At 41.2% G+C, this 12,353-nt stretch overlaps 1 protein-coding gene across 7 annotated transcripts in view; it reads left to right on the top strand.

Moving 5' to 3' along the window:
• Positions 1-4,975, top strand: part of znf512b (zinc finger protein 512B) — a 103,961-nt gene extending 98,986 nt beyond the window's left edge. For 5 of the 7 annotated variants that reach the window (XM_063208125.1, XM_063208122.1, XM_063208121.1 and 2 more), the window contains 4 exons: positions 1,413-1,514; positions 1,898-1,960; positions 2,121-2,222; positions 3,342-4,975. In XM_063208125.1, coding sequence (XP_063064195.1) covers positions 1,413-1,514; positions 1,898-1,960; positions 2,121-2,222; positions 3,342-3,791 — 717 coding nt within the window. In that variant the 3' untranslated portion in view covers positions 3,792-4,975. The remainder of the gene's footprint in view (positions 1-1,412; positions 1,515-1,897; positions 1,961-2,120; positions 2,223-3,341) is intronic. The other 2 variants (XM_063208126.1, XM_063208123.1) reach the window with 1 other exon arrangement.
• The last annotated feature ends 7,378 nt before the right edge of the window (positions 4,976-12,353 follow it).

Here is a 12,353-nt window from a genome sequence, read left to right as displayed (position 1 = left end):
GACCCCTCCGCTCCGCGTCGGGGTCTAAAGATTCTCTCTGTCGTGCTGCTATTCCACGGTAGCGACCTTCTCGCCGAACGTTAACCCTTACGTAACTGACAAATGTATGTGATGGATTACCTGCCATTGTGATCCTAGTTCTCCTTTCAGTTTATGAAAATATTATCATAATCTGGCGTGTTGAAGGTGCACTGTGTAATATTTTTTAGTATAAGTAAGTGTTCATAACGACTGGGAAAATTGCACTTTTCTTACATGAAAGGGTGGATCTTCTCCATGCTCGTCATTTTGAATCTCCAGAAATAGACATTTTTAGCTGCAAAACCTACTGTACTTGGTCATACCAGTACATATTAGTTTATTACTTAGTAAATATTCATGAAAAGGTCAAATTTGGCAGTAGGCAGCATAGTTTCAATGATTAGCGTAGTTGCGTATTACCTACTCTGGCCACCATCCTACGCAGTGCACATTCAAACTGTCATCACTGTTTTTTTTATTTCTTTGCTGTTGGCTGAAAGTAATGTTTTGAGTTTTGAGTCTTTGACACTCCCGAAGCGAAACTCAGCTTGTCTGTTCCTGTTATGAAAATGATCCCAGCTATTTTGTGCCTTGATACTAGGGGTGTAAATCGCAGCCTTCATGACGATACGATACGGTATCGATTTCTTAAATCAGGGATTCGATTTTTTTTCGATACTTAAGAATTCCCCACGATACGATGCGATGCGATTCGGTTCGATTCGATTTTTTCCAATTACTTTTCCACTACTATTGTGTTATGGAGCTAGGGCATTGCACAGGGGCCAGCGATTCGATTCTTTTAGATTCTTAAGAATGCCCCACGATACGATGCGATTCGATTAAATCGCCGGCCGATACTTCCGATACATCGATACATTTCGATTTTATTTACATCCCTACTTGATACCAGTCCACATTTTACTTGGCAATCAAAACAGCAGATTTGAGTGACATAGCTGGATTCAGTTCCCACGCTTACCACAATGTTGTACACAGTGATCGAGCAAGTGTAGACAGGCTAACATGGAGTCCATAAATCTCATAGAACGATTTTAGGTGTGACACTTCAGAAATGTTCAGCATTTTCCATCCTGTAATGGTCGTGTATCAGTTTTGTTGTACACCAATATGACCTCGGGGGTTGGTGTTGCGTTCTCGTTACAGCACCTGTGCAGCAGCACCACAATCGGACAAGCGTCCTTGGGGAGGCAGGTTTGAATTTGGCCCGCAGTCAAATTCCAACCTCTCACCATCTCTCTCTGCCACACACACATCCTGTCATCTCTTCGCTGTCCCTGTCTAAATAAAGACACAAAGGACAAAAAAATATATATTTTATTATTTTATTTTTTAAAAAACACATTTTTTCCGTCCCTCTTCTTTGGCAGCTCAACTACACCCGTCCGGGACTGCCCACCTTCGATCCAGAGACACTGGAGGCCTGGAAGAACCAGGTCAAGGAGAAAGGCTTCATCTGCTGTCCAAATGGAGTAAGGCCACCTCTCCCTCCACTCTCCACCTTCTGTTGTCTTTGATTGTGTGCCTGTGCGTGTCTGTGTGTGCGTGTGTATGCGCGTGTGTGTGTGCGTGCGTGCCTGCGTGCTTGTGTGTGTATGCATGTGCGTGTGTATGTGTGTGCATGCCTATACGTGCGTGTGTGTCTGTGTGTGTGTGTGTGTGTGTGTGTGTGTGTGTGTGTGTGTGTGTGTGTGTGTGTGTGTGTGTGTGTGTGTGTGTGTGTGTGTGTGTGTGTGTGTGTGTGTGTTTTGTTCTCTTTTTCTCTTTCATATTTCCTGGCAGATGCACCGTTGTTTATTGGCGTCTCCGAGGTGTTCCTCCTCTGAGTCTATTTCTGTCCTCCATCTCCCTACAGGGCTGCGAGGCTGTTTACTCCAGCGTGTCTGGCCTCAAGGCCCATTTGGCAAACTGCACCAAGGTAAAGGCATGGCACGCTCGTATATGAGGAGAGGAGGGCCACTGCGTTTCTTGTCAGCTTGTCAGATTGTGTTTTTTAAGTGGGGGGATGCGATGCGGTAGCTAGCTGCTTCTACTGCCTGACAGTGATTTTTTTGTTGTTTTGTTATTCCCATGCCAAGCAGGCAGGGGGCGACGTGGGGAAGTACATGTGCCTGCTGTGCCAGAAGGAGTTCAGCTCGGAGAGCGGCGTGAAGTACCACATCAGCAAGACACACTCCCAGGTGAGCTTCACATACAGTACACAGATGTTGTGTGAGGGTGTTAAGAGTTAGCCTGGGCGAATAGCCGACTGTTGACTCCGTCAATCAGTCTGGCAAAAGCCATGAGGAATCCGTCTCCGTGGACGATGGGAGATGGTCTGATCTTATTTAAATCATTAATTCATTTAAATTAATTGAAGTTCCAATCTTAAATTAAAACCCATATTGTGCTTTATTAGCATGCCTGTTACGTTATAGCATCGCAAAAGCATACAAATAACAAAACGAGAGTGTGAATATAGTTACCTTAACCAATCAGTAACGGAGCTCATGGGTGAGTTCTACGTCACCACTCTCAACTGTTTGCTGATTGGCGAAACACTGAGAGAACCGAGCTCGAGGCTTTTGCCAGACGATGTGCGGAGCCAAAATATTTGGGTGGAGTACAGAGGATGGCGTCGCGAGGCTAGTTAAGAGTGATTTGCCAAAATAAAACGCAAGATGGAAGAGTGAGAATGCTATCAAAGTGTTCCAAACAACAGCAGGGTTTCCTATGCAATCAAAGGAAATTAGGCGCACATTATTTACCATTTTCGAAATGCACATTGCTGGTGTGAGATCTATCATGTAATGTTATTTATCACACACACACACACACACACGAGTGTACACAAGTAGATTCAAATATCAGGAGTAGTACACACCCATGCATTTACCCAATCATCAGCTGTATCCAGTAGGAAGTGGCCTAAAGTCATTGTAGAACTTGAGGGCTGCACAAGTATGGAGATTTAGTAAATGACTTCAAAGACAAATATCAGCTTTAACTTTTTAAAGTATTTTTTTGGTATGTTTTGGGGGCTTTTGGCCTTTATTATCAAAGGACAGTGTGAGAGTAGACAAGAAAAAATTGAGAGAGAGAGATGGGGCAGGGCCGGGAAATTACCCCGGCCGGACTCAAACCGAATTCCCCGTATGCAATGTAAGCCCAAATGTGGGGGGCTTGTTAGCACGCTGCACCACAGCACCCCCCAAAGTTTTGATATGTTTTCATAACTGTGTATTAGCATATGTGTGCATTGTGCCTTTGCTGCAAATGTGTCTCTCCTCTCTCTCTCCTTATAACCGTCACCTTAACAGAACTGGTTCCGTGCCACCACAACCAACATGTCACCCAACAACAAGAAGCCGCTGGTCCCTGAGAGCAATGGCATCAAGGTGGTGGTGAAAAACGGGGCGACGACTGGCAAGAAGAGGGGTCGCAAACCCAAAGAGCGCCCCCCAGAGGTGACCGCCATCCTGTCAAAGACTCCCAGCTCCAACCCTCCTCCAACGTCTCTTCCCACCCAGACACAAACTCAAAACCAAACCTCAGGCACGGCCCAAACTCCAGCCCCTGTTCTGTGCCCGACCATCACCACCAATACCCAAACCAACACCCACACCACTATGGCTCCCTCCCCTGCCTCTCACCCCAAACCTACCCTGACATCTGCCCACGCAGAGCGCAGCAGCTTGGGGCACAACAGAGACACGCAGCCCCTGGTGAAGAAGAGGGGCAAGCCCAAGAAGGTGCCGTCTGTCGAATAATGCCGCAGATGTTTTGTCACCTGAGGTCAGCCGTTGGGAGGCTTGCGAAAAAGACGAATGTCAGACGGACGTCGCGGCACAACACAGCCCTCTGCACCCAGAGACTGATGGATAGGATAGTGCTTCACCAATACCCCTACCGTGGAATGGAATTGTTTTTCGAAAATTGATATTGATTTTTTGCCTTTTTGTTGGTTTTTTTATTTGTATTTTTTAACCTTATATTTACGTCCTTATATACAGTATATGTGTTTGCTGGTATACTGATATAATATTTTTTTTCCCATTCCATTTTTAGAACTCATGTGAAAGGTGAAGATGGGTAATAGTAATACAAAACTGAGATCCCAGTTTATATATATATATATATATATATATATATGTATATATATATATATATATATATGTATATATAAAGACATTTTTAGATCAAGCATAATATTTCAGATTTTTGTGTAGCAATGTTCACATGTCCGTAGTTTCATGTTGTGTTCAAGAGATTTTCAAAAAGGATATACAAAGTTATTCAATTAGCATGGCGAGCTAATTTACTGCTAGTGTTTTATCACGGATATATTGTACTGTGTATATATAAATATATACAATATCTATATCTATATATAATCAAAGCAATGGATTTGTCCCACAGTTTTCAAAATGAGGTAGGTCAAAGGGGTCCTTTGTGTACTTTCTTCCCTCTTGTTTTGTCTCATGTTTGGTTTGATTTTGGGTCAATAAGTCCAAGTTTATTTTGTTACGTCCATTTCATCAGCTTTTGATGTGAGGTTTGGTCCAGTACGCAGCTGAGTGAGATGGCTAGGCTAGGATCCCCCGACTGCTGCAGTGCAATAGTGTGTTGCTATTGTGGTTTTTGTGTTGTTTTTTCCATCTCAAGTGTAATGAAGTGGAACTTTGTAGCCATATACTGTACACCGCTGAAACGACCCCTTCTCTGTTTCCTGTCTGGCTGTTGTCATAGTGATTATAACTAATGGTCGGTACACGAGGATGTTGTTGACTCTTTTCCCCCAGCCTAGAACACACACACTTAATTTTCACTTTGCCACACGGCCAAAGCAAGCTGAGTTCCACTAAGGCCAAGTAGTTAAAAGCTATTGAGGTAAAGTATAAGCTATTTTTGCCCTTTTCCTTTAAAAAAAAAAAGCTGTACTGGAGAAGACTGGGTACTTGATGATGTCATAATAGCTCAACTAAGCTGGAAGGAACGCAAGGAACTATTTTTTTCCCCTGATGCTATGCTAGGATGGGGGGGACCCTCTAAAAAGCTAAAAATCAAAACGATAATACTATTGTGGCTGTTTAAATAAATATTTATAAAAATGTGCAACCAGTAGGAGTAGCTGGAAAGGGTAATTGTTTGTGTTTTTGAGCAGTTTGTGAAATAAGTATATTTCATGCACACAGTCTGCTAGTGTATGCAATACAGAGAGAACTGGGTTTTCATAGAGACGAAGCTGGAATAATAGGGAGGCATGGAATCATATTCGCAGAGGTAACCATTGGCTTTAATGGGACCTAAAATGTTATCTCCTGTCCTCTTCTCGTTGCTTGTGATGAGGAAGACAGCTTTGTCACTTTTCATCAATGTCCTTGTATGAAGGGAAGTGCACACTGATGGCATTGTGGGATATAGGAGGATTGTTCCTTAAGTTTTGGGCTTGAACAGGTAAGAGGGCCCAGCCCGGACACAGGGGATTTGGACACAACAGGGCCATGAGGCTCAAGCAGTGAAAGAAAGACAAAAAAACGAAGATATGCCTCTTGCACTTTAACCTTCCCTGCCCTACCCCTCCTGTTTTCTCTTGCACTTTTTAGGCACTGTTGATCTTTTCACCACCCCAACCTTAATCCAGGGCTGGGTGGGCAGTGAATAAGCCCCCTCCCTTCCTGACCCTCTTCCCAAAAAGTAAATATCATGCAAAATGCGAATATGGCACAGCATATAATATAACCCAAGGCACGAGGGGTGTCTTGTTGATAGAAGTCATTCTCCATGCCCTACTACATGAAGACAAAAGTAAACATGTATGTGTTAAACTCACTCGAACCTGCAATGGCTGACAGTCGAGACTCACTTTAAGCACGAAGCCATACACGTCCCTTTAAGAGGACTGGAGATTTCAAAGCTGGGTGGCTGTCCATCGCAACTTCCTCATTTTCTTATGAACAGTTGAGATTTCAAACGCAGTATGAGAAAACATCATAGTTTGAGAAAGAATCAAAACCACAAAAAAGAGAGAATCAGTTATTTATTGTAAGAGAAATAAATACTCTAATTGAAGTACTTGAAACCATAAACAACTTACCATTTTTAAAAAATAAAGAAATCCTTTAATCACAGGTCACTCATAGAGAGAATAAATCCAGTGAATTATTTACTGTATATTTATATCTATTTGAGAATAATAATCAGTTTGCTCAAATTTACCAGAGGAAGATTTATTTTATGAGCTCTTGTAAATAGGATCTTCATAGCAATCTAATAGTATTTGGAGTGTATTTGGAATGGCGTGAGAACGTGACATGTTATGGGTTTGGCAAAAAAAAGGTGCTTTTTTGGAACCATTCTACCTTATTGACTGTTGTATGGGGTTATTGTGATGATACATCCCTTAATGTCCCTGCTCCCTTGACTAAACAACAAAGATTTATGGGAAAACATTCATCTTTTGTCCATGCAGAATAATTAATATCACTTGTGTGTTTTGTTAAATGGACTGCTCTAAATTTGGGAAATACAACACATAGGCTATAATTTCCTCTCTTATTAACCAATGCAGTCACTAAATTATTATGTTTGACACAATATTTATCATGTGTTTCTTTCCCTGTGTTTTTTCTTAAACGTGCATTGATCGAGTTATGGAGTACCCTTTTTTCCCATATGTGTGTGTGTGTGTGTGATGTTGACTCTGCCTATGTGTGTTTTCAGTGTGGTCTTAGTTTGGCTAATGATTAGCTTGACTGCCCGGGATGGTAAAAACCTGCCAGTCTTCAGATGCTTAGTAAATAGGAGACATCTTTGCTACACCTAGTCGAATGTACTTTTCATGGGTTCCAAGACTGTCGCCTGATTTCTCTTGATTCGTTGTATGTTTTCTTTGACATTTTTTTTCTATGGTTTGAGTGATTGATGCTGTTGTAGTTTATATCAAGATTATTGTTTTCTTAGCTTTCAACAATCTGTCTTCCTAGATGTGTCTTACACATATGCAGAGGTGTGATCAACTTTATATGGCAATGATTTATTAGCAAATAACAGCAATACAGCATACCACATTCGAAAAAGATTTGTTTTGCTGACAAGGACACTGGTTGTTTCCATATTGAAAATCGTCTCCAAATGTTTTGGGGTTACTTGTCAGTACCATTCTTTTACGCTTGTTCGCTTCTTAACGTTGTAACACAATTTACGATATCAAACTGAAAGCCACTTATCAGAGACTGAAAGGTATTTAAGTGCACAAAGTTTGTCCTTACCACAACTACACATGGAGTGTGCATGAGTGGGCGTGTGTCCTTTTTTGTGTTAGTGCACTTACAAGTACTATCCCATGAAATAGGCTTGAATTTGGAGTGTTTGTAGAGCGCTTTAGGTGACCTAGGTGGTTTGGTGTGGCTTTTGTACCCTTCACTTGATGTTTTTTTTTTGTTTGTTTGTTTTGTTTTTCTTATGTTCCTAAAGGTTTCCCTCACTAACAATATGACACACAAATCTTTAAGACAGTTTTAAAATTCAATTTAAGTGAAGTGATGTTACGGTTTGCTTTTCAAAAAAAATGAAGGCATACTTCCTTACGTAGGGATTATAAATTATATCCAGAGGCTGAAAATGATGAAGAAGCTTTTGAAAAACAAGTATGTGACTCCCCCTATTATTGCTAATAGTAGCCAGTTTACTGTAATGAATTTAATCTCCTATTTCTCTATTTATTTTTTTCCTACAGTACCTAATGCAGTTTCATAGGAAGGTATCTGCTTCCAAATCTGAACTGTTAAAGTTGTTTGTTTTTTCTTTTTTCTTTTTTTCCGGAAAATTGTTGTATTAACTGTGCATTACTACCCTTCAACTAATAAAATGTTGTTGACTTTAAGAGTTTCATTTATTTTGTGGGGGTTTTATGGGGAAAACAACTGCAGTAATACTATTTATAGGCCTACTGTTTGTCCAATAATGTATATGCCTAAATGCTGTAAGCCAGTGGTTCTCAAACTTTTTGTGTGAAGTACCACTTGACAAAATATTGACCTCACCGAGTACCACCTTGACAACCAACATCAGAATATCGCAGTAAAGGCCTTCCGTATTCACTTTTGCCAGTCAATGCAGGAGAGGTTCATAATGGCATCAACAGCTACGGTCACATTCAATGCATGTTTGATTTTAAATTTCTTGCTTGCCTTGTATAATATTCTGCCCTATATTTTCAGATTCATACAGTTCAATTTTACAAAATGTGAGTCCAAAGAGACATTTTCAACTGCAACAACTTGATCAGCCTTCAAATCAATACACAAAAAAATAATTCTTCCAAGTACCACCAGAGATGTCTGAAGTACCACCAGTGGTACATGTACCACCGTTTGAGCACCACTGCTGTGAGCAGTTTGCAGTATAGTCAGGCAGATTAGTGAGAGAATATTTCAGTTGGTCATACAAGCACCATATTTGGCACACTAATGCTCTAGAACCTACTTTAACATAAAAGTACGTTATCCAAGTGAAAAAACAAGATGGCCGCCATTTTCCAAGATGGCTGCCATTTGACGCATTCTCGATCATTGTTTGGGCTATATTGTGACAAAAGAGGCCTGTTTTGATTAAATCAATATCAAATTAGATGTTTTGGTACATGGACAGTCCAATTCTACATTCAAAACATGATGATAATCAAATATTATGATAAAAAATGGAAATGTAGTGCACTACAAGGCAATGCTTCACTGTTAGTTTAAAAACTTTGCAACAACATTGTTACTGTATTGCAGAGAGTCTAAAATATCACTGACATTCTACTTATTATTATAACTACAAAAACATAGTGAACATGAGAAAGGAAAAAGTTGTTCTCTTCAACTTGGGTGTTGCCAAAAGATGTTCTGGGTCAAGGGAAAAAAGGGACTTGTTTGAGTCGGTAAACGGTTTGTAGTTGCCTGACAACTTTTGTAGTGCTCTTGTTACTTTTTAGTGTTTCTATCTATTTAGTTCTCACATCTGCAAGTGCATAACTGGGTGCACTTCAGGCTGAAGCGAGAACATTTGCATAATCCTCTGCTTTCTGTCTTGCAGCCACATATTGTCAACGGCTGACAGGCCTAAGCGATGGGTGGAAGAGTTGACTAGGACACTCTCCAGACCATCTTTATGCCATCCACAGTGGGCAGGATCCTCTGCATTTTGCATATAGTTGCCTGGCCCCATATGCAGGCGGCTTGGAATGCAGACCATTTTACATGCTGTACCAGAGATGCACTTGTTGGTGGAATAGAATCATAAGACCGTTGCGTCCAAGAAAATAATTCCAGTCTTTCCTCAACAACCTTGGCTGTAGTGCTGTGCTTGTAATACATGGTGACGACAAACCTCTCAAGGATTTTGAGGTCTGCTGCAGCTATGGTAGGTTGGTACTGACTGAGCTTGTTGAAAACCGGACTCGCTTCAGGGCACACCTCCCATGCTTGCCATGCCGTTTTCTTGCCTTTCCCATGAAAAGCTGACACAACATCACAACCAGTGAAAGCATGGAAGAAGGGTAAGCCACTACATTTCTGTGGGCCAAGATTAAGCACCATCTCATGAATTAGCAACCACCTAAGGGATTGACCCTGGCCGAATTCTACCCAAACCATTTCCAGGCCTGCATTCTGAACAATCGTAAACACACTGATGTCAACAACAAGAATATCTGTGTCACATGCCTTAATCAACAAATATTTTATCTGTTGCTTGGCTGCATGGAGAGCATGTGTGAAGATCCTGGTGTCAGTTTCTTCATGGCTGCATGGACACAAGCCTTCAGTGCTGATTTATTTGTTTGAAAGGGCCTACTCTCCTTTTGTCACAACCACAATATTGTGGGGAGACCGGGTCACAATCTTGTCATCCAAAAACTCGAACAGCTCTGTTTTGTTGTCACTGTCTCGCAGAAAGCTTCTCCAGTTTGGAGGTAGCTTAGTTTTGTCAGTCACTCTTCATCTCTCTGCTTTACCTCTCTTTGACCTTGTCTCAGCCTTCAGGCTTGAGGTCCAGTACGCATCAAAAACAATATATGTTCGCTCATAATTTGATGGGTCTGTCAGAATCTTTGGAACTACATCTTGCACAGCATGTTCGTGAAAGGTCTTTGATGTCTTTGCGGGCATTGAATGCACAAGGGCAGAACCATCAATGATAACGGCTTCACATTCTGGTTGTCTCTCAGGTGGAGAAATGGTAGCCTCTGGAATGTTGGTGAGTTGAGACTTCTGTCCAGAGTGGAGTTTGCCTGTGTCTCGCAGTGCAATAGGAAAGGACTGATTCTCAAGTTTAAAAAACTCAGGTCACACTTCCTTGTCTGATATGATATAAAGAGCCGTGAGAAAAGATGACAGTAATTTTTTAGTACTTTTTTCTTTGCTTCATTCGAGGCTACAGCCACAACTTGGCGAAAGAAATCTGTTCTGTTCTTTTTGATGGGCTTGTGGAAGGAAGCCTCATCACCAAGACCATTGAAAAAATCTCTGAAGTAAACTCTGCCTTTCTCTAAGAGAGATTTTGCAAGCTCTGCAGCACTGGGATGTGCTATGGTATTTTTTACCAGTGTAAGCAGATCATTCGACTCCTCCTGAAAAGGATTGCCTAGATCCTTCATCACAACGAACAACTTCTGTCAATGAATAATGTCTGTGACTAACTAGTCTGCTCATGATGCCTGGTATCCCCTTGTGCCACCTTGACTTGACATGCCAACTCGTACTGCCTGACTAACTGGCTTACTTCTGGTCCAGACACCATCCATCGCCTGAGTGCAGATGCATCCTCAGTCACTCCAATGGCACCACCAGCGCCTTTGACCACCGCATTGGTCTGCTCATGAGCTTGGTCAATGACTAAGTGGAGAGACTTCAACTCCTCTTTCGTGTCAGTCTGACAGAGGCACAACTTCCTCCAGTCAGTACCAGCAAAACTCAATGGATTGTTACCTAACATTGTGTATAATATGGTTTAAACCCGAGGGGGCTATCCTTTTCTACCTTACCGTACAAAAACATCAAAGCACATTGAAATATGGGATACGACTAGATTCAAGAATGTAATGCCCTACATCTATCCCGATCGTTCATCCAGTGTCTTTTAATACCCGTGCGATCGGTACGCCATCCAGGTAACCACAGCCGTTACCCTTGGCTCGGCTGTCTCGCGCTGGCACACCCTGTCAATTCAGGTGCGGCTATCTAACTACAGTACTACCACTAACCAACCTTCTAGTCAATGTCTGCACAGCTGCTTATTAGATAGCAGTTGGGACACTTGAGTATACCATCATCTACAGTTAGTACACAACATTTTTAGTGAAGTGTTCAACTACAGCTAGCACACTACAAGCCAGCACTGAACCCCATGCTGAGTCTCACAGCAGTAATGTCACCAGTGTGCCCTGGTTGTGCTACAACATCACTCATATAAAGTATTGCAAAAATATATATATTTCTATTAATCGAAATTCTACCTTGAGAAATACTTTTGTTTCCTTCTTTTATTTAATTTGGTGGTCTTCTTAAAAAACTGGCAGCCATCTTGGATTTGAAGCCAGATAAAACAATTTTCATAAATAGTACACCCTTCCTTTGGATAAAAATTTCACTTGTATCACACACTTACTGATCTAGAAGAATGTCTATGGCCAGAAAACATTCGAAAACATTAATATTGAATGACTCAATATCCGCCATCTTGAAAACTGTCAGCCATATTGGAATTAAGTTGACACCATTTGGTATAAATATATAATATATAAACTTTGAAGCTGTGGTAATCGACACATGTCTATTCCACGAAGTTCTACCTTGAAAGACACTTGTATTACATTAAATTTGGCGGCCATGTTGAAAACTGGCGGCCATCTTGGATTTGAAGATGGATAACGTACTTTTCTTAAATAATACACCCTAGACATCATTTGTACCAAATATGGTGCTTGTATGACCAACTGAAATATTCTGTGAACATTTGGACTCTAATCTGCCTGACTAATAGGCCTATCTGTACCTATAAGTAATAGTACAGTAATATAGCTAAAGTGCAGTCCTCATAATAGCTTCACATTTTACAATCTGAGATGTTGGAGGAATCTCAGCTTGTTGACTGATGAGTGGAGGGTGAGTGATGTGTGAAGAGGTCAAGGTCCACACCACAGAATACCCTTATATGAGTAAAAATTGTTCATGCACTATAGATCTTGGAAAATAGGCGAATAGCATGTAGGGGGTTGAAGTTCTGACGGACCCTTTCATATTAAGATATTTGTACTGTTGAACCACAAATCCCAGCATGCACTAAGC

This window comes from Engraulis encrasicolus, chromosome 10, assembly GCF_034702125.1.
Source record: "Engraulis encrasicolus isolate BLACKSEA-1 chromosome 10, IST_EnEncr_1.0, whole genome shotgun sequence".
NCBI lineage: Eukaryota > Metazoa > Chordata > Actinopteri > Clupeiformes > Engraulidae > Engraulis > Engraulis encrasicolus.
This window is presented reverse-complemented; position numbering and strand designations above follow the sequence as displayed.